This window comes from Nomia melanderi, chromosome 3, assembly GCF_051020985.1.
Source record: "Nomia melanderi isolate GNS246 chromosome 3, iyNomMela1, whole genome shotgun sequence".
Classification (NCBI taxonomy): Eukaryota; Metazoa; Arthropoda; class Insecta; order Hymenoptera; family Halictidae; genus Nomia; species Nomia melanderi.
Genome location: NC_135001.1, coordinates 13,276,941 through 13,304,332, shown reverse-complemented (window position 1 = coordinate 13,304,332; position 27,392 = coordinate 13,276,941). Strand labels below are relative to the sequence as shown.

The window sequence follows — 27,392 nt, the reverse complement described above, 5'->3', positions numbered from 1 at the left end:
ACGCGGGGGAGAGAGAAAAAGAGAGGAAGAGAGAAAAAGAGAGAAAGAGAGGGGGAGAGGAAACAAGGCAGCCGCGCGATCCGAGTCGATTTTTCGAAAATCCACCGTGAAACCTTCGTTAATGGCGATCCCGGACCCGATAACCGAGTTCATGCATCGATCGATCGTGCGCGAGATACCCGATTTCGATCCTCCCGTTCCTCCCTGTGTCGAAAATCGAACCGCTCGCATATTAGGCGGAAACTCTTTATCAATGGCGATCGCTGGAACTATGATACCGCATTATTGACCGGCAATTTTACGCAGAAGCTATCCCACGTCGCCGATTATTATTCCGTAATTAAATACGAAAGTGAAACAATCGAAATAAACTTTAATATATTTGATGTACACATAATGAATTGAAATGAATCTTTGGATATATCTTCTATAGAATTCTGAATATTTTGCTTTCGCAATATTCTATATTGCCCTGCGTTTCTAAAATCGAAATGACTAATGCGAGTGCAAACACGAGTTAACTCGTGATCGGTCAATAATGTGATACTATGACTCGAAAAATGTTTATGCGCTCGGTTATTTCGTAATATGTTTGTGCGAGGACATTGTATGCAGTAGACTTCCGTGTAACGCGAGTCCCTATAACGCGCCGAAGACTTTGCGACCACCGTTTTCGTATGACGCGATATGTAAAAATAAGGTTAAGTTGAGCATTAGGTCGTTTTCTCCGAAGTTACTGATTTCTCCTGTTCCCTAATTCTTTGATTTTCCATAAAGCGAAATAAGAGTCGGAATGGTAATAAGCATGTGGAACATATTACTTTTTAATATTCGTATTATACCAGAAAAATCTCGTCCAGCACGACTTCCTATAACGCGAATTCTTGCAACACGTAACGCTTTAACCAGTTAACTGCGTTTGACGAGTATACACGTCATCTTAAAACGCTAAATGCTGCTAACTTTTTCAACGATGAACTATTTATTTCTTTAAACAAACATGTCATTCTTCTTCGTTTCGCTTTAGTTTTTCGTTAGAATATATTATAAGTCCACTTGGCCTACATTTCACGAATATTCACTTCATTATTTGAGTTTATTGCGCGCACAATAAGAGATTTTTCAAACTAAATTCCACAGTTAACGGGTTAACCGCGCTATACGGAAGTTTATTGTATTGGAATCTGGGATTGTTGGTACTTTGTTGTAGATGGAAACAGTGGGTTTGGTTAGGAATGTTAGTAATGCAGCGATTAAAAGATATTCGAAAAGAGTGGAAAGCTTTCGATTGGTAAATATATGTGTATTCTACTGAACCTTAACACTAACCGTACTGGCACTTTATATATGTTTATTCCTATCGTAACCAGTCAAATAACTGGCTATAAAGGAAAGAGTAAGAAGTTAAATGATACATTTTTCTTGGTAGAAACGAAAGCAAAAGGAGAGAGAAAAATTGGAAAACTGATCGGGTGATATAGGAATTGATAGAAAGTTAAATGAACGAAAGAAAACGCAGAATTTTTAATTAAATTTGAAAATTGGTCATTTGGTTAGTGCTAACATTAGAAACTACCACACAGGTCAAACTGACTAACTCCTGATTTTTCTTCTCGCAATTATTGGGAAGATAAGAGTAACTAAAGAAATTGATTTAGCAATACACAAACTGAATTGGAAATCAATAGAAATCTGAATAGGTGCGCTCTTGGAGTTTCAATAGAACAATTTCGAAATGTTAATTTACCTGCATGGTAGTTTTAAGATTAATGATTTGCTATTCTGTGATATTGCAGGAATAACGAAACTTTCTTGACGCATGAGAACTTTGCTACACGCTAAATAATAATTTACCATTTAAAAATGATGCAGAATCAACGAGTGTCTCCTGATCCGAAGAATCGTGCATTCAGGAGGGGTATGTTGCAAGAAAAACAGCAAAAAGTTCGCCTGTACGAGCTGTAAGTTTTTCCACTGCTGTTACGTAATTATCTGGAAAGAATATTAACGATTCGAATCATTAGAAATGTATCTCCTCTCTGTGTGGCGCATTTTTCCCAAAAGTCTATTGGTTTATGTAAATTCACTTTTGCGTATCGCGACTGTTCTGTATTCTTATCATTAACGAATGGTCTCTCTGGCCATTCTACCATACGTACCGACACGGAATAATTTATTTCTTATGGTTTTATGCGAACATTCCTTCCAGATAACGACGTGATTTCAGTGGATAAATATTTAACCCATACATGCGGATTTCTTGTTGGTTTTCTTGCAACGTGTCGTTGCGAATTGTACGCTCTCTGTACTAATCGGCTGTGTCCAAACGCTGTTTTGATTATAGTTTTGGATTATTTCGTTGTCTTTGCATTCCTCTTTAATAGCGAATTATTAACTATTCTAAACGAGCGTTTGTTTTTTTGCGCGTGACGAAGCACTAAAAATCCAGATCGTATCAAAGCGGTATAACTTTGCATGAAATTATTACATCTTTTTGACCCATTGTATTTCTGTAAACGACAGCTTGTTCTTTCATTTTATTATGATAATATTGTTCAACGTAGATCATACCGGTTCGTATATAGACTAGTTTTTGTAACTTTTGTGCTAGATTGTGTAGTTTGGTAACTTTTAGTTTCGCATATTATAGAATAATGTGCATATTAATTTTAAAGTTAGCCTAAGAAACCGAATTTCATGCATACAGATTTACATAAATGATTAGAGATTTTATGCACTTATAATATTTATGAGTATGCAAAACTTTAACCCCTTATAGGCCCGGGAGATTTTGAAGTCACACACCAATATATTAGTATCTTGTTGATTTACTTCATTTTGTACAGCAAAGTGGCGAATAAAATGAAGCAATTAATTAATTTACACTTTTGTACACTCAGGCGTGAAAGTTCAACGTCATTGCAATTTCAAAATTACAAGGTATATTCGTTAGGTATATTAATACGATTATTAAAACTATTGAATACATTCTTAATTTGTTTATAGTTATCAAAAAAATTCGGCCTATAGATGGTTAATAAAAATTCAGCGGAATTTTTGCTTTATTGTCAACTTCGAGAAACTTGTAACAAAGAGAAGTGAAGTTAAGAATCGAATCAGGAGAAAAATCGAAATTTTAATCGAATTTCATTCTTCTTTACATCACATTGGAAAGAAAATTCTATCGTACTTTCGATTCGTTATTTCTAATTAACTATAAAAATCTGAATTTGTACAAACACCCACAGAAAGCTTCGAAATCGTAAAATTTGTTAACCGTGTATTACATCAGGTGTTACCGTCACGTCTATTTTCAAGATACATTACCGATATATAACGTGATTCACGCAACTGGAACAAATCAGATAGATTTTCTGATTGTAGTTAGATAACACTGTTCGGGGAAAAGATTAATAATTCAAAATGAACTAAACTTTCGGGACCATACTTTCTCTGCAAGGGCAACGGTGCATCTGCAATTTGTATCATGTTTTTAAAATAGTAAATTACGTTCCTTGCGTTGATCAATCGCTTCCTTACCAAATGTAAAAAATGAAAATTAAGTAATAAACGGCTGTTTGAAAATCAATTTCTTAACGCTAGAACTATCGACCAGTCAAATGCACTTTTTGAAATTGTTCTATAGAAACTCAAAGGGTGCATCTATAGATATTTCTGAATCAATGTATTGCTAAATCAATTCCCTTATTATTATCTCAGAGAATCGCCTATTATGTTTTCCATAATTGCAAACAGAGGAAATCAGGAACGGGTCGTTTTGACCTGTACAGTAGTTCTAGCGTTAAAGCTGTAAAATATCGAAGAAACAAGTGCTACAGCCACTTTGTAAATGTTTATGTATTTATAGCATAACCGCACAAAGTAAAATAAAGATCGTGTAACGATAAAGTTTTACGAGATTTCTATATTACTTTCTGTTGTGGCAGAGCTTATGACCGTGGCGTTCGTGTGATCGACAGTTTATTCACGATATCCAGTGTTCCTTGATAAAGTAACATATTGTGTGTGAGACAGTTTGCTCGTTTCAATTTGTTTTTTTTCATTTGTCTCTTATCTAATATATTTTCGAGAGTCTTTATTACAACGAAGGATATCGTCAATCGTAATAAAAATCAAGTACTTTCTTACTACAACTAAGACAGTATATTAACACTAAAACTACTGGACGGGTCAAATTGACCCATTTCAGAATTTTTGTTTTGTAAGTACACCTGACCCTCGATTTACACGGTAGGTTAGTTTTACAATTCGAGTCTACAATTCACGTTGAAAAGAAATACACATGTAATAAATTTAACAGATTCACATGAAACACTATTACTTATTTTTGTTGTAAAATAAAAAAACTAAACATATTTTTTAATAAAAATTCATTAATTCAACAAGATTGCATATGTAATTCTCAAAGCAAACAAAAGATTAATGTAATTTTTGCATTTGTCTGATTTGTGTATTTGTGATTCGTGTTAAACCGAAATCGTGTAAATCGAGGGCTAAGTGTATTTAGATTATGAAGACGATTTTGCAAAAGATTTTCAGTTAAATTTGTGTATCTGTACACATATAAGATTAGGAAATCCTGCGAATCTCAAAAAACCTATTGTTCTGATTTGTATACAAAATTGGAAATAAGTTACTTTAATTATTCGGTAGTTATACTGTTTATAACTAAACGAGTTGCAACTTATATACATCGAGTTAATACCTCGGAGCTAGTTTGATATATGTTTAACTATATAAGCGTGTTGAATTAATTTCGTCACATTACGGTGTAATTTGTTAGAATTGGTGGATTGATAAACATTTTATTTACAATAGTTTTACACGATGTTTCTAAGCCTATAGAATAATATCAACTGTCGTTGTGGTACAGGTCAGTAACAGCTCATTCGATCTCTTCCTTTGTTTCATAGAACACTTTTTACTAAGGCTGACACGTATCAGGTACATTCAAGTAAATAAGTGTAAATCTTAAATACATAGTTTAAATTTAATACGTACGTCGACGGTTCCTTATTACTCTATTGCGTCGATGTTATTCCTCAGCATTATAGTATCCAGTTCATGAACTCTTTAATGGAAAAAGGAAATTCCTTCTCATCTATTTTTTCCTGCGATTCTTCGAAAGTTTTTCTTTGTTCTCGTATCTTGCTAGTAGTGTAAATTATATCATTTTCACGTTTATTGTGGGTAATTCACCTCCCGTCATTCTCATTAATTATTAAGTGTACGTAAGTATATGTTTATGATCGAGAAATTACCCTATCTACAGTTCAACACATTAATAACCGTCAATATTCTTACTTCCTTCCTCTGTAATCGGACGCTCTTAATCCTATCTGTAAAAACAATAGTCAAGCATATACGGTTCTCATCATTAGTGTGTAACACGAAACAGAATCAAACATTATGTAAATATTATTTTATTAAAAAAGTACGGACAAAGGTATAGCCCTTTCGAGCTTCGCTTGTTCCGTCAAATTTTTTTTAACGATAATCATTCAGTTGACGAGATCAGGAATAATATAAATCAATTTTATTTTTGCATTAAGACAGAATCCTCTTATTTATATGTAAATAATCATCTTTTCTTGTTTGTTTCTCTTTCACGGTAAAGAGTCATTCATATAGTTTCTAATCTCACATATTCAATTGTTGTTAGTCTGTTAAGAAAATTTATTACTTCTTTATCTTCAAAATTGTGGTTCTTTCAAGAGTGATAAAACAGAAACTTCATTGTGTCTTTTATGTTATTTTTAACTAAATAAAACCACGAACACGAGAAATGGGTTTTTAATTTTCTTCCGTTAGGGAAATTTAATTACGAACGTATAAATTTGCATAAAATTCCGGACTGTAGATTATGATACTATTTCATAGTTCTGCGAAACCATTGAAAATATCGACATTATAATAGAAGAAATTATCTTTTATCGATTGGATAACGCTGTTGAGATAATTATCGAGGGGAGAATTTATATTGATTGATGCTTACATAGTCATATTTAATCCCTTGTCCTACAATTTCTGTTACAACTGTATTTGATGAAACTACTTGGTCGTTAATAATTGATTGAAAAAAGGAAAAGAATTTGATGCTTGTCGTGTGTATACTTTTACTCTAAAGATTAAACATTCCTGATAGATAAGTAATATTTCATTTATATGAAAAATAAATAAATAACGTTTAGATTTGTCAAATTCGATTGAAAATTTTCGTCACGAGTGTGATTCGTTACATTTACTTACAGCAACTTCTCTTCATTATTTAATAGCAATAGCTTTCTGCTTTCGATTTACTTATTTATTAGTAGACTGCGGATTTTTATGCATTTGTGGGAAATTTGGAAGTGCGAAATCGCACATGTATACGACACAAACAAATATGTAAAATATCTACAGTTTAGTGCTTTTCATGACATTTATTAGGAAAAACCATTTTTCATTGTAATTTTGCTTCTCTAACTACGTTCTTGAAAATTTGAATTTGTATAAACGTCCGCAGTCTATTTATCAGATTCGTTGGTTGCTATTTAGATTATATTCCTTTTTTTTATTATGACAGTAAGGTAATTGGTGATAAGATAGTTAGCATATTGTTCGCAAAGACACAACGAATTTGCAAACAAGATACAAGAAAGAGGCATTCTGTGCAAATGTGATATAATTTAGAAACATTTAATTGACCCTAAATTTAACGATTTATTTATACATTGTTCGTTGGAAACAAAGAAAGAACGATTCTCGGAAGTTTCATATTAAATACACATTTAATTTGATTAAACTATCAAATACTTAGGTATCGACAGTTTCATTACATAGGTATAAAAAAGGTATCGATAGATTTTTAAAGAATTAAACGAGCATTAATTCGATATAGCGTCGCTATTGATTTGGTATCGGTTCAAGGAGAGTTAATATTGAAAACTGATACGAAGTATCTAAAACTTCTATACTTACTGCTACCTTCCCTAGAATATTTTGCTGTTGAATTATTTCTCCATAGATTCGTAAATTTGCCACATTTCGTTTATGTTCGATTTCTTTAAAACAAGTGACATTATCTTATTACTACCTCAAGTTTCATGTTGTTTAAATAAAGTTTCCCATAGAGTCAAATAAAATATTATTTAAGATGCCTAAATTACATATGATCAATTTCGTTTCTCATACTCATTCCGCGTGAAAATAAAGTATTTTATTTTTTGTAATTGCTGCGTATTGTAAATGTAGTATTAAACTTTAAACGTCTAGTGTTTTAAATAATAGTGAAACTACTTTTTCCGACTGATTTGCGATGATCCACGACTTCGTTATCGCGCGATTTGCCGCGTAGCTTATGATCGCGCGACGGAACGCCGCGGCGTTTAATGTGGCTAGCTGGACGCATTTATTTCCTTCACTCGTAGGCCCTCGAATCCGACCTGGACTCGAATCGCTGTATTATCGGTTAGATCGTTACGGCGGTACACGACGACGAGGTCGTTTAATCGACGATTAATATGACGAATGCATGCTTCGATGGCGCAAGCTTGAATTTACTACGCGTCGATAAAATTTAGGATTTCCTAGTTGCACTGGTGAACATTTCTCGGTATAATAACGAAAATGGATTCGCTATATGCTGGCGTGAATTATTGGTAATTATTATTAGGTTGTTAAATTATTCTTAAATTATTATTATTAAATTATTGGTGAATTATTATTATTAAATTATTCTTAAACTATTATTATTAAATTATTAAATTATTGTTCAATTAATAATATTAAAATATTGGTAATCATTCTTAAATCTTCATTATTATAATCGCTTGCGTAACTGTCATAAAGAAATTTGATTTGGATAGATTTGTATCGCCGCCATAAGGAAAATGTTTATCTGTTTAATACAAAAGAAATATTCGTTGAAATTTGTATAGTTTAACGATGGAGTTGTTGCACAAGTAAGTAAGTAAGTAACTGTTCTGCTTGTTGTACACAGCGTACAATATTACCACGCATACCAAACTACGAAAATGTTAAGGCAGCACCAGCGTTCTCATTAATGTTTCTTGTTTTAGACAAGGAATTACGCTTATAAAGGCGACCCCTGTAAAACACGGTATTTCTACAACACGATTTCTCTATAAAACAGTTAGAGAATTGGGTAAACCCCGACGTAACATGGTATTTCCACTGAAAGATGCACATAGCTCGACTGAGAACTTTACAAATCGGCTGTTCCTTATTGCGAAATTGATAAAAATCTTTTAAGACGAAGTAGAAAAGCAAAAACAAGGGATTTCTTTGAAAAATTGTAGTACAGGAATCAAGACAGAACAAACGAAAGCACAGGGTAAAGATAGTATGTAATATAGAAAACGGTCTCAGTTAATTGTGAAGGTAATAGCGATGAAAAAGGCAAAACTCAATTTTATTGACGCAATTACGCAATTACAAATAATACATTTTTAAACATCCAATTTCCTAGATCTAAACGAACGAACCTTAATCTTCGTAGGAACAATAGAACCAACTGTACAACAAATGTCCCTAGATCTAGAGTTAAACATATGAATAATTGCAGAATAGGAAAGGCGAAACCCGCTATTTCGTCGGGTGCGGCAGTTCCAGCGTTAAAGATTCCGAAACGTTGGATCACGAGACTTCCGCAACAGATTTCCATCGATTAAAACGTCAAATTGTCACATACTATTTAAGCAACGATTTTTTGTCAATATCTTCTTTCCACTTTTGGTCGTGCGTTCGTGTTGCGCACGAGAAGCATATGCACGTACGTTCCGTACGTGTTGCAAACGGGGGTCTCGATCGTGGCAAGGCATAACGCAATAATAATCATAATGCCAGATCGATACGCGATATTCGTTGCATCGCGCGGTGTATGTCATTACGAGGATGGAGGCACCAAAGCACATGGAATGCCGTACAGTCGCGTAACGATGTCGCGGTGAAAAATCCGCTTAAATTATCGGTTTCTAGGAGCGAGCAAGGCCTCGTTCCTCCTTTTTCCCTGTCCCTATTTTTTCCCCTCCTTTTTACCGTCGGTGACGTTCGTGTTTTCGTGCCGATACACATCTTCGACTCGGCCCGGAGACTAGACCGAACCGAGGAAAGTAAATAATATGCAAACAGCGTAATGAGCGTACAATTACCCGCGCGAGATTGTTCGATATACATACCTTGCAATGTAAAATCTGGAAATTGTAAATCAACGCTTCGTGCCGGCTGACTTTCTAACATGGCCGCGAGCCGTTACCATTTCCTTCGACGTTTTTGGAAATTCGATGGTCGTAATTGGCGACCGTTCAACGCCGCTCGAGCTTCGGGGAAAAAAGAGGTTCAGCGGAAAGCGTGTACTGAGCTTTAACGTTCGCTAACAGCGTTCCATATTTCTGACGGTCGAGCCCCTACATTTTACATAAAGAACATGAAATTAATATATTTTACATATATGAAATGAAATTAATCCTATAGATGTTGTTATTTAAGACTGTAAGATACGGTATTATATATAGGAACTCAGTGACTCGTTTTAGTTTCATTTTTTCAATATTTCGTTTAGAAGATTTGTTGGACTGAATAAAATATTACAATTGAGTGAGATCGCCATCGAAATAAACGCTGGGAACGAACGTGTTAATAATGAAAGTCTAATGGGGAAATGTACCGGGCAGCCATTCGTTGATTTTGAGAAAATTTTTGATGGAAAGTAGTTATGAAAGTAGTTATCAACAATCTTTTAATTCCCTGTCGATGCCTCTACATAATTTCAACAAAGTTTCTAAGTTTCGTGTGTATTCTTTAGAATGTATTGCTATAGATTAATTTTTTAACAATTCTTTAACCATTGCAAAAAGCATTGCAACACATTTTTAATACAAAAACTCTTTCTTTCCGTTTCTGTCTTTTGAAGTTATTGCTTCGAAGAAGAAGAATACTGCTTCGAAAACTTATCATCAGTGCCATACATTTTTCAGTTTACTAATCATCGAATAAAATATAGATTAGGAATTATGTAAAAATTTGATCGATTTTATCAAGTTTATTAATTGTAATAATTTCTTTCGTTTTATTAATTTCATTAATTTTATTATGTATTAGTTTTATTGTTAACGATAAAACTCTTCTAACGAGCGTGTAGGATAAAGGAAATAAACGAAACGAATTTCAGGTTCGTTTATATAGTTTGTGACGTGTCAAGGATAAGTGCGCGGGTCTCGTTTATAATCGAGCGCCGTGGCGCGTGGTATCTGGTTTCATAGTTTTAGGTGCTAAAACGTATGCAATTCTCCTCAGTTAATTGCATCTTAAAGATGGAGAAACCCAACGTTTTACTATGCACTCGTTCGATATATCGTGATCACTAACGTGATTAACACACGATCGTTTAAACCGCAAGGAATACTGCGTTTCTGGGCCCAACCCAGTAGTCGATGATTAATTTCTGCAAAAATAGTAATTTTATAGGAGAAAGCGGGGTAATTGTTATGTGCCGTTTAAGAGGTCTTCCTATTTTCAGTGTCGACAAACGATTCGACGTTAGGGAACTTTTTAACACGAAAAGTTGCAAAAATATTTCAAAATCCATAAGGGCAAAGGGTGGGACAAATTTTATGTGAATCGTTTCGAAAATTTATTTCACCCTTTCCCCAGTGATTTTGTTATACTATTGATTATGTAACTGAAAGTAATTCACTAGATTGAACGCAAATAAACATGTTTTGGTCAAATGCTGCTGCTTTATGTTGCAATTATTAAGAGAGTATACCACCATTTTTATATACATATATAATGTTGCTTTTCGAAGTTATAGTAGTTCTATCTGGATATCGCTTAAGTATTATAAAGTGAAAAGTTAATAACTCTTTTGGGATAAATAGAGACAGATTTTACAGATACGACTGCATTATTTTTTCATGAATAATCTATAAAACTGAGATTTAATTTGCTGGTCTTTATGCATTTTTTTTAAATAAATAGTGTCACATAGTAATGACTATCATCGATATTTAAAGTCTTTAAACACATGGTAGAAATGTGAGCTACAGAGTCCTGGTTGATATGGACTAGCCAATACTAGGCAACCTTTTGGTATTTACATTTCGAAATGAAGAAGATACGAAGAGTACTTTAAGTGAAGTGTTTCGAGTGTTAATACCTATTAGATGTGGGTACACAATAATTGAGCAAGCACTGAAAAATAAATTTACATTTGTGACTACCGTAAATAAACTGTTAGCATGTATGTTTAACTTTATTAGTATTTACTCGGCGTGGAATTCATCGTTTTCGTAATATTTCGATATTTCGACCCAATGTCCAATATTAGCGGTATACACTATTGGTAGGATCATTTGATGTCTAACGGCACAGGGGCAAGAAGGGTCTCTTGCCAGGGATTTTGTTTATGGTTTTTAATTAACTCAAATCAAATTATATAATATCGAAAATGAGATGATAAAAGATGAAAGCTGTCCAAATAAACCCCCATTCCTTTTAGTGAACAACACAGAGTAGACGATTCTCCTCTTAAAAATTCTTTCTTTGTTTGTTGTTCTCAATGTATAAAAACGGAGCGAGATCCAATCAAGATCGGACCAAGATTCCTAATGCGAACACATACATTATAAACAACTGAATGATATTTAATCGAATCAAGAGTACAGTTGAGAGATGATTTGCTAATTGTCTTTCCAATTTATAGTTTCATAGTTTTGATTGGTCACGCGTAACCGTGACGAACAATAAATTAGCGATCAAAGGTATGAGAAATTAGAGAATAGAAATAACAGAAAATTAGTAAAAACGAACGAAAACTGATCAATCAGCCAAATTTCTCAGCCTAGCCGAGTAATTCTCTAACAGTAAATCGAAGCTTGATCGTGATAGTGTGTATAGGGTTTAATAGACCCGACGAAAGAGTTGAATGAATGAAATTCAGCGTTAGAGAAATAATTCTTTTATTACCCAAAAATTTGTTTATTCGAATACATTTATCTTCTTATTAATTCGAATACTCTTGATTTATTGAGAGACTCTGTTGTAAGCGTGTAGCTTATATCAAAGAGTCTATTTCAGATTTGAAAAGGCGTTAGTGATTTCAAATCGATTACTGGTCGGTAACTCGTGCAAAGGATCTCTTAATTTAAACGGTATAGATGATAGAATAATAATAATCGATTTCATTAACGCAAGGTCTTAAGTTCCGTAAAATGCCAGGTGGATGATTAAGATTGAAATGCGAGATGTTAATTGGTGGCAAGGTGAAATTGGACCGATTTTCTGACCAGTGCATCCTCCCTTTTCTCTATCGGGGGCTAGGTGCAACCCGATGGACGTCATGGTATCGATACCGATTACAGCCGTACCATCAATTTCCCTCACAGTAGTGATTAACGCTCGATCGCTGATCTTCGAATAGAAGTCGATCGATATCGGAACTAAGATACTGATGATTATCTGGTATCGCGTTTTGAACTCTCGTCTATGAGTCGATTCATGTTACCAACTCATCGCTGTAGAAATTACCTAGACACTTTCATTAACTTTACCTCTAAACACCGATTAGTTCGAATATTTCCTAATGAACAGCCCATCTCTATTAGTATCACGATCCCATTTGTTGTCTTTCATAATTTTATTGGTGGATTATATCATGTGCCCGTAACTGTTGTTGTTTTAAAAGTGAAGTTTCCTTAAATTTTCTCACGTTATTATTTCATTCGTGTTAAATATTATCCGTGTATAATCCGATAGCTTTATTTTTCCTTCGCAGAACGGTTATCAAATCTTTTTTCAATTTAAATTTCCTCTTAATTTGAATACTCCTATTAAAAGATATGTTTAAATTTAAATTTACAGTTTGAAAGATACGATTAATTTAAATCTTTAGTTTGAAATATATCAATAAAGATAGAATATCGAGTAAAAATACGCGAATATTTCCGATATCTGTTGCTCTTCAAGTTTTATCAAGGTTCAAACGCTATAGAGCCATTGTAAATATTTAAGAAATCTATAGAAAGCATTTTATCAGAGATTTAATACATCAGACACTATTAGTCCTTCAAATGGAGCAACTTTTATTTCAATGATACTACATTTTCACCTATCGTTAGTATGCGATGACACGATCTTGTAAAACAAGTAAAAAATTTAACCGGAGTACAATAATATCGTAAACAAATTTTATTTCAAAGAGAAACGCCGCGGAATCGAGATAAAAACCAATAACGCAGGTTTTTTCTCTCAATTCTTGATGTTAATTGCTTAGCATCTAAGAGAGTAAATACTCTAAGATACGGTGCTTTTTTAAATGAATTTCTTATGATTCCATGGAAGTTATTTATAAGTCCTTTGAACTATTTCCTATTCTTGAGCCTTCATAAATCTATTTCTAATGAACTATATGATTTAATAGGCGTCACCATTTCTATCGATTGAAAGCCAGTTTCGTTAAGGTAAACGAGTATTATGTTCGGTTGTGGGCATTTATTTTGATTAACAGTGAAAGTGCTCCAAATAATGTTAATTTAAACAGTAAATGGACTATTTCAATTCGAAGCCTGTGTGTAACTTCGAAAGCATAATACCTCATTTACTACAACTATTTTTAAATCGGCGTTTTATTTGATACTGAAAATAATGGAATTTTATGATGAAATACTTCCGTTTAGCCTCATTGAATTGATTTTGCACTCACGAAACGGTAGCTAAACGGTTAAAATTGAAAGTGTTATTGTAATGTGTTCGAATAATCATACCAAGATTTTAAATGCTTCGTCGAATATACTCCTTTGTTATCATACTATTTCTTTTCTAAATGTACTTCTATTACTACGAAATTTATAATCTCCATATTTGAACATTTAATTTTATTCTTAATGTCATCGAAATCGAAATATTTTATTCGTTATAGTTTGGTTTGTTATTGAAATATATAATGGTACTTGAAATAGCTGTTTTTAAGTGTACCTCGCTTTAACTTTGCACGTGAAACCATGCTATTAGGTATGACTGAAGCGTTTCGCTGGAGTCAATAATCAAGAACAATGAACCATGAGAACGAATGAACAAGAATAGAATAAAATCACATGATCGTCTGCGGTTAACACTGTCAGCATTGTTGTTAGTTATATTTATGTGTTGTAAGTTGGGTACGCTAATCAGTATACATTGGTATAATTAATCCAATATCAATCTCAATTGAATGCCTTTGGTTTAATTCATAAACCATACTTAATTAACAAACCATTATTACAATACGTGTATCCAGTGCTTAGTGACATTAAAATTTTCATACCTATTTACAGATTTCCTGAATTTTAAAATTTGTGTAGTTCATTGATCGAAATAATTTTTTTTTATCACGTCAGAGCCTTCCATTTAATTAATTATTCTTCTATTATAATCTGTAAGGTAATAGCGTTTAAATAAATCACTGCACTTTTAAAATATATAATGTTGTTTGCTATATTTGATTATGATATTATATTTTTCCTAAATATGATATTTTACAAAACAATCACGAATACAGAGACGCAGTAAGTATCGCAGTGGTAACCTTTCGATTCTATTTTTCTATTAGAACGCACTGGATATTTCTTATTTAGATCTCTTTCATTCCACCATTGTACATACATGCAGTTTGCCATTTAGTATTCCGTCTTTGTTGTCGGTAGATGGTCTACTGTGCGATGTCAGACATTTGTCACGTGGAAATGTCAATTGTCATATAAACTGTAGGTGTAACATAACACTTTTATCTTCCTTTCTCGCTATTTTTTTCACACAGTATATAACTCCTCATCTTTAAATCGAGTAATACATTCAAAAAGAGTAATTTTCGTGGATTTCTTTGGTTCAATTTTTATTCATTTACACCTATGAAAGTATTCTTAGAATAACACAAACTATAAATTAAATTAAATTTTTAATTTCGCCTTATAAAAAATGGTATTATAATTAACCTTTTCTCGCATTCCTTTCTCGCATCACAAACGAAGTTTGTGACCTGCTTGTAAATTTCACACAAATTTACTACAATAACAGATCTTTATTTTACATGAATTATTTTAATAATAAAGACTTTAATGTTTTAACCTTTATTGAGTATTTACAATTTTATATTTTTATTATTTTCATTTTATACAACCAGACCGGTGAGAGTGTTCTGTTAAGCATAATTCGCTTCACGACCGCAAAGAGTTAACCTGTGAACTATGGAACATAGTTTGAGAAATCTCTCGTTTTGCACGCAATGAAATAAAAAAATGAAATCTGTACTCGTCAAACGCAGGGCGATTGCACGTAGGGTATATTTTAATAAAACACCAAAGCAAAACAAAGAAGAATGACATGTTTATCTGAAAAAATAAAGAAATCATCGTTGAAAGAATTGGTATCCTTTCAAACTTTAAGCTGGCGTGTCTACTCGTCAAACGCAGTTAATTGGTTAACACGTAAAATACAAAATATTGAGAGTCAGTGTAATATGCAACGCTGATCGCAAACGAATAAATGGACCCGTGCTGTATCTAATCGATCCGCGTTTCACTTTGTTCCAGTATTTCTGTGGCCAGGGAGTTGTTTGAATCGAGAAGATAGCCGTCAGTGATTACGGGGTTCAAGTGCAATGTTTCGAGTTTCGGAACGACCACGAACGGACTACAGTTGTGCGCACAGTGTCATTCGTTGCTGCGATTTCCGTTGCGACTCGCCCGTGACCGAACACACAGGGAAGTGAAATTGACAAAAGAAAAAGAACACAAGGGCGCGCGAGAGGGAGGACCAAGAAAGAGGGAGTGTCACAACACGTGTGAAATGGATGGTACGCCAAAGAATAGCGAAGAAGCAGTGTTAATATATGGATGCCCATGGGTGGAACTTGGCCGAGATGTGCCAGCGCTACCATCACGCTGTACCGCCAGCCCAAAATTCCTCGTCAGCTAGGGATCCCTCTGCTGCCATCGTGCAAGGCTTGTCAACGGCCACGCACATCGAACAGGCTAGCCCCTCTTACTCCCATTACACGTAAGTACAATCCTTATTATTGCTACCTAAAACGTATTGAACATTCGAAATGATCTCAAAACTAAATAGCTTCGCTTGAATACTATAATGAATATACGAAGAAATAAAGACAAGTATATTGTCACAATTTTTATAAAGATTGCATATTAACACGTTCGTTACCAGCGCTTATTTCGCTGACGGTTTCCTTAATTATAATATTTTCTTCAATCCAATAAATCTTCTAAACAAAATATTAGAAAAATGAAACTGAAACGAGTCATTGAGTTCCTAAGTATAATGTCGTAGTTTATAATTTATAATAACAATATCTATAGGATTAATTTTATTTTCATTATGTAAAATATAGGATTACGGCCGTCACAAATATGTGACGCTGGTACCGAACGTGTTAATGACATTATGTAAACGCTCGGTAAAAAGTATTAGGGAACAATTAAACCTAAGAACGCCGTGTTCGGATAAATTATTAGCGGGTTACAACGGTTGGTTCAGTAAAATACTCGGATATAGTTTGGATTCGTTTATTCCATGTTTTTGCAGAGACCAAGCTCTGTTTAAGTTCAAGAAGAACAAAGATTCGACTCTGAGATGCAGGCCCTGTAGTTGTCCAGAGACTTGTGCACTCTACGTACGCTTACGAAAAAACTACACCTGATCCTCCGTTTACGCGGAGTATTCGTTACACGTGGATTCGTTTTACGCAAATAAGCTACCATTAAGTCAATTAGTACAAAAGAAAACAAACCATTGGAAGAAAATCTGATACGAGTTTCAGAGATGCATATTTATTTCACATACCCGATCAAGAAAATGATAATGATGACTTTTCAAGAAACGAAAGTAAGTTTTATTCGGTGTTAACATCACGCATAAACAGTAATAACATAACAGTAAATGGAGGGTCAGATGTAGCGTTACTTTCCAAAAAATCGTGGACTTTATATACAATCTCTGAGTGCGCTCAACGAGCAATTTGCATTCCGTCTAGGGTGCATCGCAAAGGTAGAGTAGGCAGGCGACACTTGTATATATACTTACAGAGTAACTCTCACGTCTTAGCCGAGCGCCGGCAAGCTGAAGGTGCACAGGGGCAAGGGAAAACGTCCACTCGCAACACTCGGTCCTAATACTGTAATGCTCGCTTAAATTCCACAAGAATCTATTCGACTTGATTCCACTGCACCATTCCTACTCTTCTCCCTCTACTTACTGTATCGAGCTCAGTGTAACGTGATCCCAGTAGACAGGGACAGAAGATGAATGCATTGAGGGGAAGAGCGACAAACATAGGTCAAAGAGATGCCGCACGCGTCAAGTATAAACATGCAATGAAGAAAATTACCTATATACATTTTAAATTATTGAACTTTGTCCAGAAAACGGGCGTTTGGCTGCACTGTGCGGCGGCAACTGTTTATGTTTACCGAATCTCGGGGACAGGGAGCCGCAGTTACTGTTTTCTGGAAGGATCGAGGTGGAGCGGAGCCGAGTCTCCTTGCCCCGTGCACTTTTAACTTGCTGGTAGCCGGCCAAGACGCGAGAGCGACATTGTACCTCGATTGTCGTGATTATAACTCCCTTACACGTTGAAACTTGCGACGATATAAGCATCGCTACAAGCGATAGATTTGAGTTTTACAAAGTTTCATGATACATGTTGCACTCTAACGAAAAGTTAGAAAAGCTAAAACCCATCGCTTGTAGTGATACCTGCTTCGTTGCATGTTTCAACGCGTATAGAGGTCTTAACACTTTATCTATCGCAAGTCTATTAATCGGATTTTCAATGACCAGTATTGAAAAATGTATATACTGTTCAAATTATTCTGTTTGAAAACAAAAGAAATCAGAATGACATAACGAGATTCTCTCAGACTTTGACTGTATACTTACAGAACTCTGCAAGTGAAAATATAGACTGCTTTGTCTTAACGAAAACCATATTGTTAACCAGTAAGTGGTAGCCTCGATCAGGTGTGGTAGATAAAGTGTTAAGAGCCATAAAAGAATACTTTACAATTTAGCCCTGGCTGTCCCCTGCATGCGCCTTCGCGCTAATACCATTCGAGACGAAACACGCGGTGTGTCCGATAGCAATGTGTAACCGAACGACTTTAATTATCCCGATTGCGAAAGTCGGCAATTTCACAAAAGTTGGTTCGCCAGTGAGCACTAGGCTGCGTACTTTTATGCATTCATGGCTTACACAAATCTTCCCAGAACAATAAGATAGAAACTTACATGGAATTTCGTTCGTTTTTATAGACATTACTTTCAAATGATTGGAACTATTGATGGCTGGAAGTTACGTTCTGTTTTATCTGAGTTTCGCGATTCTTGACTATGAAAATGTGAGTTTGCATAGAAATTCGTGGAATAGTAATAAATTGCTTAAAAATATTCTGTAGAAAAGCGTGTGGATAAAGCGTACCAAATAATAAATTTAATTAAATATGTTCCGCAATCTGTGGCGCACCAAGCGTTTCGTTACATATTAAATTAAATTAATGAACGTGAACACGCGATATATATCAAGTTTTTATTTGAAAATAACACCGCTTCTTTAGGTTGCGAGTGTTGCGTTGTACAACTAAATAGTGCACTCTAGAAATCTCGTATTTAACTTGGTTTCACACGAGATAAAAACCAACGGTATAATTGACAATCTTACAAAAGACTGTATATGCCTATACTTCCCGATCATTAATTATAAAATTCGCATTTCATTTTATGCAGATTTGTATTGTTACTGATAAATTTAAGAAAATGAATATTTCTCCGCTGTATAATAATTTCAGTGGACAGAAGATAAAACGAATCCATATTAAGTTCTAAGTATCTTTGTCTCGTAAAAACTGTATTTATTGCTTATATAATAATATTATGATATTACTGGCAGTACTAAATAAAACCAACAATGTTTAACCGGAAAGAAACTGGAACACTCCGTACAGGGAAAGCGATTTCTTTGCAAACTTGTGAAATCTTTACATACGTAAACATGAAGTAAAAAATGCTGTTACGAATCTTGTTTTCCCACATTATAAAATTCATTAAGAATATTTTAAAAATTGATTTTCCACTTTAAACAATGGACCTTTAAGTTCCAAAAAAATAAAAATTACCAAATGTTATATTATTCTTGAATATTTATGTTACAATAAATAATTTCTTTGAAACATTCTAAACAATAGATCTGTAGATTTACGTATATATACTGTACAGTTTATTCTTATATATATATATATATATATATATATATATATATATATATATATGCTAAACTGCAGCAATCAAAATCGACCGAAATATTTATCAAATCATGTTTATCACATTCAATATGAGTTAAATTGGTTCGTACCGTAAATCGAATATTAAGTGAATACTAATACAACAATGTCATCAATTACATTAATGATGATTAATATTAGTAATTACAATGTTGTTAATCATATTAATTACTGCTAATTATTAGCATTAATAAATTTAATATTTCATTAACCCAAGAACATTTCACAAAAGCTTTCTTCCTCGAAAATTCAGAATTAATAGTTAGACTATTATTCCAACGTAGCGTTAATAAACTTGCGGCAAATAAAGTGTTAGTTGCCAACACAAGAGGTTAAAAATCAATTAAACTTTCGGCGCGGAGAAATCATTTCTCGCCCACTCATTGATTCGAAATTGCAAGGGGAAGACTGATCGGGGCCCGAAATTCGCGGGCAAAAAGAGAACCCCTTTGGCTGTGTTGTTTCGTTGCTTTCGCACGTGCCTTGGCCATGGTTGTAGCAATCTTATCGCAGCGCAAGATGTTCTCAATTGTATTATATATATATATTAATAACGATACAGTGAATTAGGGATAAGTATACGATTCCGCGGCCAGGCCTCTGTAATCCTGTTATTAGCGCGGCGATTAGGGGAAGATGATCCTCGGGCAAATTGCAGGGGCGTATACCGCGGTGTTTGGTTAACGTAATCGCCAATCACTATCGTTGATCCGCGCAAGTCCACGAGACCGGGATCGAGAGGATACGCGCTCGTTCGAAACCCTCGGGATCCACGGCATTTCCCTCCTCCGAGAATTTTCTCGTCGACGTATCCTTTCAGCCTAGCCGGCTCGGAACCTCATGTCCTCCAGACATTCGTGAGGAGAGTCGATTAAATTGCAGTTTACGCTCGGATTCAATATTTCACTGTTATTACGTCGAATTCGCGTATCAGAATGGGCGAAAAGTTCCCTCTTTGATCCTCCTTGCACCGTTCGACTTAATTTCACTCGAAAGGGAAACTTTCTTTTCGGTCGGATTTTTTTCGACATAGAAATGTGTGAATGTGTGCGGTTTAACCTTTAACCCACCGCCGGCAATATGCTTTTTCATTAATGCGGTCGGCAATATGGGCGTTTAATGGTCAGACCTGATTTATCATTGTTGCGAGTTCTGTAAATATATGAAATGAATATGAAATATTTATTGTGGTCCCTACTTTAATGGCACTTTAGCCAAATCTTCATACAAGTTGCAATAAAAATGATTCTGTTTAATATTAAAGCTACGAGACGGGTCAAAATGACCCATTCCTGACGTCTTCTTTTTCTCTGTGAAATTATTAAAGAAATCGATTCAGCACCACGCAAACTGAAATGTAAATTGATTAAAGTCTCAACAGGTACACTCTTGGAGTCTCTACATATAGAGAAATTTTAAAAACTCAATTTGACTGAATAGACATTTAATTGTGGAAATAGAATGGAATCTATATCTCAAGAAGGTCAACGAAATATCTTAGACACGCATGACAAAGAAACTTGAAAATTAGCTGACGAATTTTCAGAAGAAGCTGGCAAGATGTCTTGTTCACGTAGTTGAATAATCTGTATAATAACATTGTATTTGAAAAAATATAATTTCATACAAAGTAAAAATTGTATAGTGCCCGAATATTAAAATTATTCCGTGTATATTATATATTATTGACTTATACATACGCAAATTTTAATTAAATGTTAATTTTGATTTAATTTATTTCGTAATGTGCAAATGTAAAAATTACACGAATAATGCACAACGTTAAACATTCTAAGTATGTTGGTAGGGTTAGCGCGGAATATGTTATAACAGTTTCAACCGTCATCCGACAGATAACAACTCGTCGAAGATAAATTTTTTTCTTCTTTTAAATATTAACATCGTGACTGCTGATTCCTGATAATCTCGATAACAATGATATAATTGGAAAAAATGTTTGAGCTCGTAGTTTATATTGATTTCAAATTACATTTCATTTTCTGTGAATGGTAAATTATTAGACCTTCCGATTTATATTTTTAAAAGTGAAACAGTTATTTTGTCAACACAGTCAACGTCGAATGGTGTATTGAAATTGTAAAATTACTTGCACTTTATAAATGACAGCGATCTTGATCTTTTGATCGTGCAGTTGCATGTCATAGGGTAGTGATGTAAAATTACATGACACCAGGATCACTATTCTTATATAACACAAAGTCTAAAATTCCTATTTTTCGTGCGTTACTATATTACAATCTTTTCAAAATACAAATCCATGTTATAGTCGAACGTTTTCGAAATGAAAATCGCGAAAGAAAAACGAGGAACGACGGTCAGATTGTTGTTCGAATAATTAATGACTAATGACGTTTTGATGCAGTGAAGAAAAGGAAGAGGTAAATATAAAACAGTACTGAGATTTACTTTTCAACTGTTGATGGCGCATCCTGGCGACGAAAATCATCTTCATTAAAATTGTTCCGGTCGGTTCCATCCGTTGCTCGCGGCCGTCGCATGGATCGCGAACCATGTCACGATATTCAGTCACGTGTCCTGGCGAGTAACTCTTGTAGCCTAGATACAAAGTGTCAAGAAATGATGTATATTTTCATCGTGTTGTCTACAACACTTGGCGCAATTCACGGTACACCTACTGCATTTCCTGTACGATAAAACTTATTTCGATGTTCCAGTTCAGTTAGTCTTGCGTGCTTGCACTGTTTGTGTTATGTACTGCTTTTTATTTCTATACATTTTGTAATTGTATTAGTCTACCATTAATTTTTACAATTATAACACATTTCGGAATCACCGTCGTAAAGTGTTTGAAATTGCATCCGCGTCAAACAGCATTGCTTGCGAAGCAAAACCTTTAATTTATAGTTGACGTGACCATAAATTAAGGAAATAATATTACGAATTTTTAATTTGAAACTTCCACAGCTTTGATTATGTTGAAAGATATTATTCCTACATATTGTACGCTTGAAATTTAAATTTAAATCACATTCTGCTACATTATGGCTATGTATTAAAAATATAGGTATAATAAAGCTGAATGTGATGTAGGTTAAAATCTGTTTTCCCCATAAACAAGAAACTTAGGGAATGCTGTATTTGTTATTGATAAAATGATAGTATTATTGAGAATTATTAATAAACTCTGAATGTTAAAATACGCCGAAGAATAAGATTAGAAGCGTAAAAATAAGAATTATGATCGATAAACGCACAATAACGAAATGGATTCACTCCAATCATTATCAACTTAACGTTACCCCATAATTAACCTTTCTTTTTATTTTTAATAACATGATTTAATAACATGATGCATAATAATACGACATAAACCATTGACCCATCCTATTCTGCGCCCTCATCTTATTCCTTTCGATGTTATTTATTTTTATATTGACTGTGGTTGTTCATATTCATTAACGGCCATAGAATTTTCATCATTTAAAAATTCATTATAAAACTACATGTTGTAGGTTATAGTCTATGTAATAATATTTTACTTAACTTTGAAAGCTGCAACTAAGTAGTTAATAAATGTCTAGTTTATTTACATACGCTTTTACCTTTTGCTTCGTGAACTTGATCGACTTGACTTCAGATACGTGTATACTGATCCTTATCATGCTAAACAATGTCATTCTTACAATTCATTCGAATTAGATACGCCAGACTCCTTGTCATAGGTTATGATTTCTGAGTTGCAGTTAAAAATGTTTTGTCAGTTTTATTGGAAATGTTCGATTATTTATTCACTGTACTGATAAATAGTTCATGTTTCAAGATTCGAAACGAAGATACTACTACTCATCTGAAACAGTATATTCGTCTTTCAAAAACTGCATTGAAATATAGTTACTACAGTGTATCGTACATATGTGTTTAGCTAAATTATTAGTAGATTATTTTGTCTAATTAACAGACAGATAAGATCGATTGCAAAGGTGAACGGTCGATGACTGTATTGAGTGGATTATAGGGAATATATCTATGTGCAAATGAGCTTCATACAATGTTACAAGTAGTGTACGAATTCTTTTGTTAATTAACATTTTTAAGGATTCATTCATAAGAGTGAGAATTACATGGAAACTTGCTATTTCAATAAACATTTTTGTTAAGTTATGGAGATTATTGAATTGTATCTTCAAGTTCGTTAATTTTTTTCAAATGTATAAGGATTCAGTTATAATAACTGAAGTATATTTCTTCTAATGATGAAAGTATATTTTATACTGAAGTTTGATATCCCAGACGTAAATTAAAAAGAGAAAGCTCTGTGTACATATAAATAGTAAACATTAATTTTAGTATGATTTTAAAGGTGTATTTTATATTTTAATAGAACCTTATATGCGATATCATGAATGTAAAAGTAAGAAAATTCTAAAATTGTTAAATGTTAATTAGCAAAACATAATTATACCTATATAGACGATTACGATTAATGATTATTATTACTATTATTACTAAATACTTTTTCATACGTGAATATAAACAAAGAAAATATGTATACATAATCTGTAAGAACTTTCTATTTTCCGGTAGCTTCTTAATAATGAAATGGTTAATATGAAAATGCAACTTTATAGAAGGCAATAAGTTCACACAGAGTTTAATCTGTTTTGTCACTTGCCTGACACATTTGAGTAATTCAGAAAATCAGAAACTTAACATTTAACCTCGACGACCGATTCGCAGGTCGTCCTCCATCGGTCAAGATTGATTTGCAAACATCAATTATATCGTCGAACTCGTCGATAATTCTTTGAACGAAACGTAACTCGATACGCGTTGGTTTTTCTCGGTAACGATGCCGTGTCGGTATTCATGGAAGTTCTTCGTGTATCATCACCACGGACAATACACGTACTTCCCCCGAATTTCGAGCGGGAAATTGTTCCGTCGCGCGTACAGCTGAATGTGAAATAATAATTTTAGTAGGAGTGTAGACGATGACACTGTGGACTGCCCCCACCCCTCCCGCGTTGACTGTCCCCGTAATTTCTACAATCGCGGTGACTCAGATCAATGACTTGACGACTAGGCGATGATTACATACTAATTACGTTTAAAAATCGGTTACGGTAATTTTGTGTTCGAGCGAAACGCTCGAGCCGGCTGTCGGTCGGTCGGTCGGTCGGTCGGTCGGTCGGTTGGTCGGTTGGTCGGTTGGTCGGTCGATCGGTCGATCGTGTTCCCTTGAGCGACGTTTCCGTGAATCGCGAATATTCTTTAAATTATAGCTACGTCCAACTGCTTTGTATATTTTAATCGCAGCAGAAACTTGATTATCTGACGTAGCTAAGTAGTAACGCTAGGCTTGCAATAGTTAATCGAACCGTGGTGTTTTCGGTTGGAATGATGATATAATCGATGTAAAGTATGGCGAGTGAATTTGGCGTGTGCATGATTTATGTGTGTTTTGTATTTTATGGGTTTTATGGTTGTGTGCTGCTCTGTTGTTCTGTTCTGTGTATTTCTATAATTGCTTGTTAGTTCATTTACATCAGAAGAAAGTATGAAAAAGGAGGCCCTTCTCACCAATCTTGTTTTATTTTATTTGAGTAGAAAAATTTCAAGTAATAAAGACTTTATATTTCAGAATTTTGTAAGTTTGACTTCTACGCTGCCTTTTGATGTCACTTCAATTATGTGCTTATGCTCAGAATTTTCCAGAAAGATTTCTGTTTGTAGGAAACATGTTGCAATTTCTTGAATTCTGCATCACATTTTATCTCTACAGTGAAGATATTTTTCACCTGCGGCCAACATACACAAGTTGAAATTTTCAGTACTGTTTTATTATTACTACTATTGCATTTCTCTGAACTGGCTCACAGTGAAATATTCTATGCGACTAATTAACACTCGGTGCAAAGTAAAATTTGAATATTCAAAATTATTCATTTATTCCGATTGTATATAAGTGTTGCCACTAACTTTGAATCCATTCACAGGAATTTTAAATGAATATGTACAACTGCGTATCTTTTTTCGAAAGCTGTTTATTTAATTAAAATATGTTCCATTTGCTTCAATACATTTTTCCCAACGAGATTTTAATGCATAAATGCCCGTCTTAAAGAAATTCTGATCTTTAGAATCAATAAACTCTGATACGGAATTTTTCAGGCTGTCTTCATTTTCATACTGTTTAGCCCGTAAAAACTGTTCTAAATGTTTAAAAAAATGAAAGTCGGCTGGCGAAAGGTCCGGTGAATAAGCTGGTTGCTGTAAAATTTCATATTTTAATTCATTTAATTTCGCAATTGTTTTGTACTACGTATGCGGCCGAGCGTTGTCGTGGAGCAGTATTGGGCCATGCCGATTAACAAGAGATGGGCGTATAATTTTCGACTTTTCATGCATTTCATCAATGTACTGGCAGTACTTTTCGGCTGTAATTGTCTCCCCAGTTCGAAGGAATGAGTAGTGAATTACTCCAGTCACATTCCACCAAACTGTTATTAAAATTTTCCGCGGATGAAGTGATGGCTTTGGAGTATGAGCACAAGCACACCTTTTCCTGTTGTCGCAAAGAACCCATTTTTCATCACAAGTAATAATCCGATCGAAAAATGGCACTCGATGAAATCGGGTTAGCAATGATGAGCATGTTCAACCGATTCAGCTTATTTCGCTCGGTTAGTTCGTGCGGTACCCACTTATCTATTTTTTTCACCTTGCCAATTTCAGAAAGGTGTCGCAATATTGTTGTACGGTCAACTTTCATTCTGGTAGCAAGTCCCTTGTAGATACAGTTGGATGCGTTTCCACCAATGCTTTCAGAGCATCATTTTTCACAGACGTTTTGGATCTTCCACGCGATTCATTTTGTAGGGAAAAATCGCCAGATTGAAAATTTTCAAACCAACGCTGCACTTTTCGATCGTTAACAGTATTCTTCCCAAACGCCTGGTTTATATTGCGTGCAGCTTTTGCAGCATTATTATCAAGTTTATACTTAGGGGAACAAGGGAACTCTTAAGTCAAATCTTAAAACCGGCCATTTAACCGGTCATCGTACGTTTAGTGTTAATATTGACATAGACATAGCGAATACTTTTAAATCTAGAATTCTATATTTTTCCTAAACGGATTCCCAAATCAAAAATAGAATCCATCGGTGTTAATTCCAATTCAAAACGTTAGTAGCTACATTTGCTTTCAATCATCGTTTTAATATTTACTTTTATGTTTTCTACGATCGTTTTACATTCCTTAAGTGATTCTTTGATACTTTTTTTTTGGAAAACTTGTTGACAATTAAAATCAAAAATTCAACCAAACTTGATTCAGATAACCGAAATAAATGATAATTGTATAATTGAAGCGGAATAACAGTTAATATATTGCAAAAGTATTAGGCTTCTCCAAGATAACGTCATACTAAAACTACAGGTAATGTTAGAAAAAATTAAAAATTAAAATTAGGAATTCATTGCACTCATCACGTTTTCTTGGCCTTATAAAATATTCGACATTAGTAAAGACTTGCATTCAGTATACGATGAGTGTTTTAATTTCCACTAGCAAAGATTTCTTCAAAGAAGAATCATGATTATCTGAAAGCTACTGCTATATTATATGAAATAATCATTAAAAAAGTATAAATATTAATATTTTACTTATTGAATTGAAGCATTAACATATTGATCGCCACCGTAGTTATCGATGGTCGGAGCTCCCAAATTGCTTGGAAACAATTGCAAGAAGAAACCTGGTGTTAAATCAAATATATATAGTTACAGTGCGTTATTGACGTGAACCCAGCGGGCCAATGGCTTAAAAGTGAGAGGGATAAGAGGAGACATCCAGAGGAATTAATTTCGGCATGTCTTTGTTACTGGCCAAGTCGTGAACTGAGGTGAAGCATGCTGCCGAATCCTCCTGCTCTTCTTCAATTTTGAGCCACAGGCCAGCTGGGTTCACATCGGTGACGCCCTATCCATAGGTAACTGAATAATAGCTGCGATACCAGTAATTAATTTTAATCCTTAGCACTCCAGATGGTTTTGTAATCTA

General features: G+C 34.2%; 1 protein-coding gene and 1 long non-coding RNA gene across 4 annotated transcripts in view; one reads left to right on the top strand and one right to left on the bottom strand.

Annotated features, from left to right (window-relative positions):
• Positions 1-27,392, top strand: part of LOC116432868 (uncharacterized) — a 115,376-nt gene that overhangs the window by 6,482 nt on the left and 81,502 nt on the right. For all 3 annotated transcript variants that reach the window (XM_031990314.2, XM_076366055.1, XM_031990315.2), the window contains one exon: positions 15,588-16,053. In XM_031990314.2, coding sequence (XP_031846174.1) covers positions 15,887-16,053 — 167 coding nt within the window. In that variant the 5' untranslated portion in view covers positions 15,588-15,886. The remainder of the gene's footprint in view (positions 1-15,587; positions 16,054-27,392) is intronic.
• On the bottom strand, positions 15,954-17,460 carry LOC143174382 (uncharacterized). The gene is made up of 3 exons (XR_012998252.1): positions 17,399-17,460; positions 17,095-17,265; positions 15,954-16,079 (listed from the first exon to the last, which is right to left on the bottom strand). It is a non-coding gene; the product is annotated as an uncharacterized LOC143174382 (long non-coding RNA).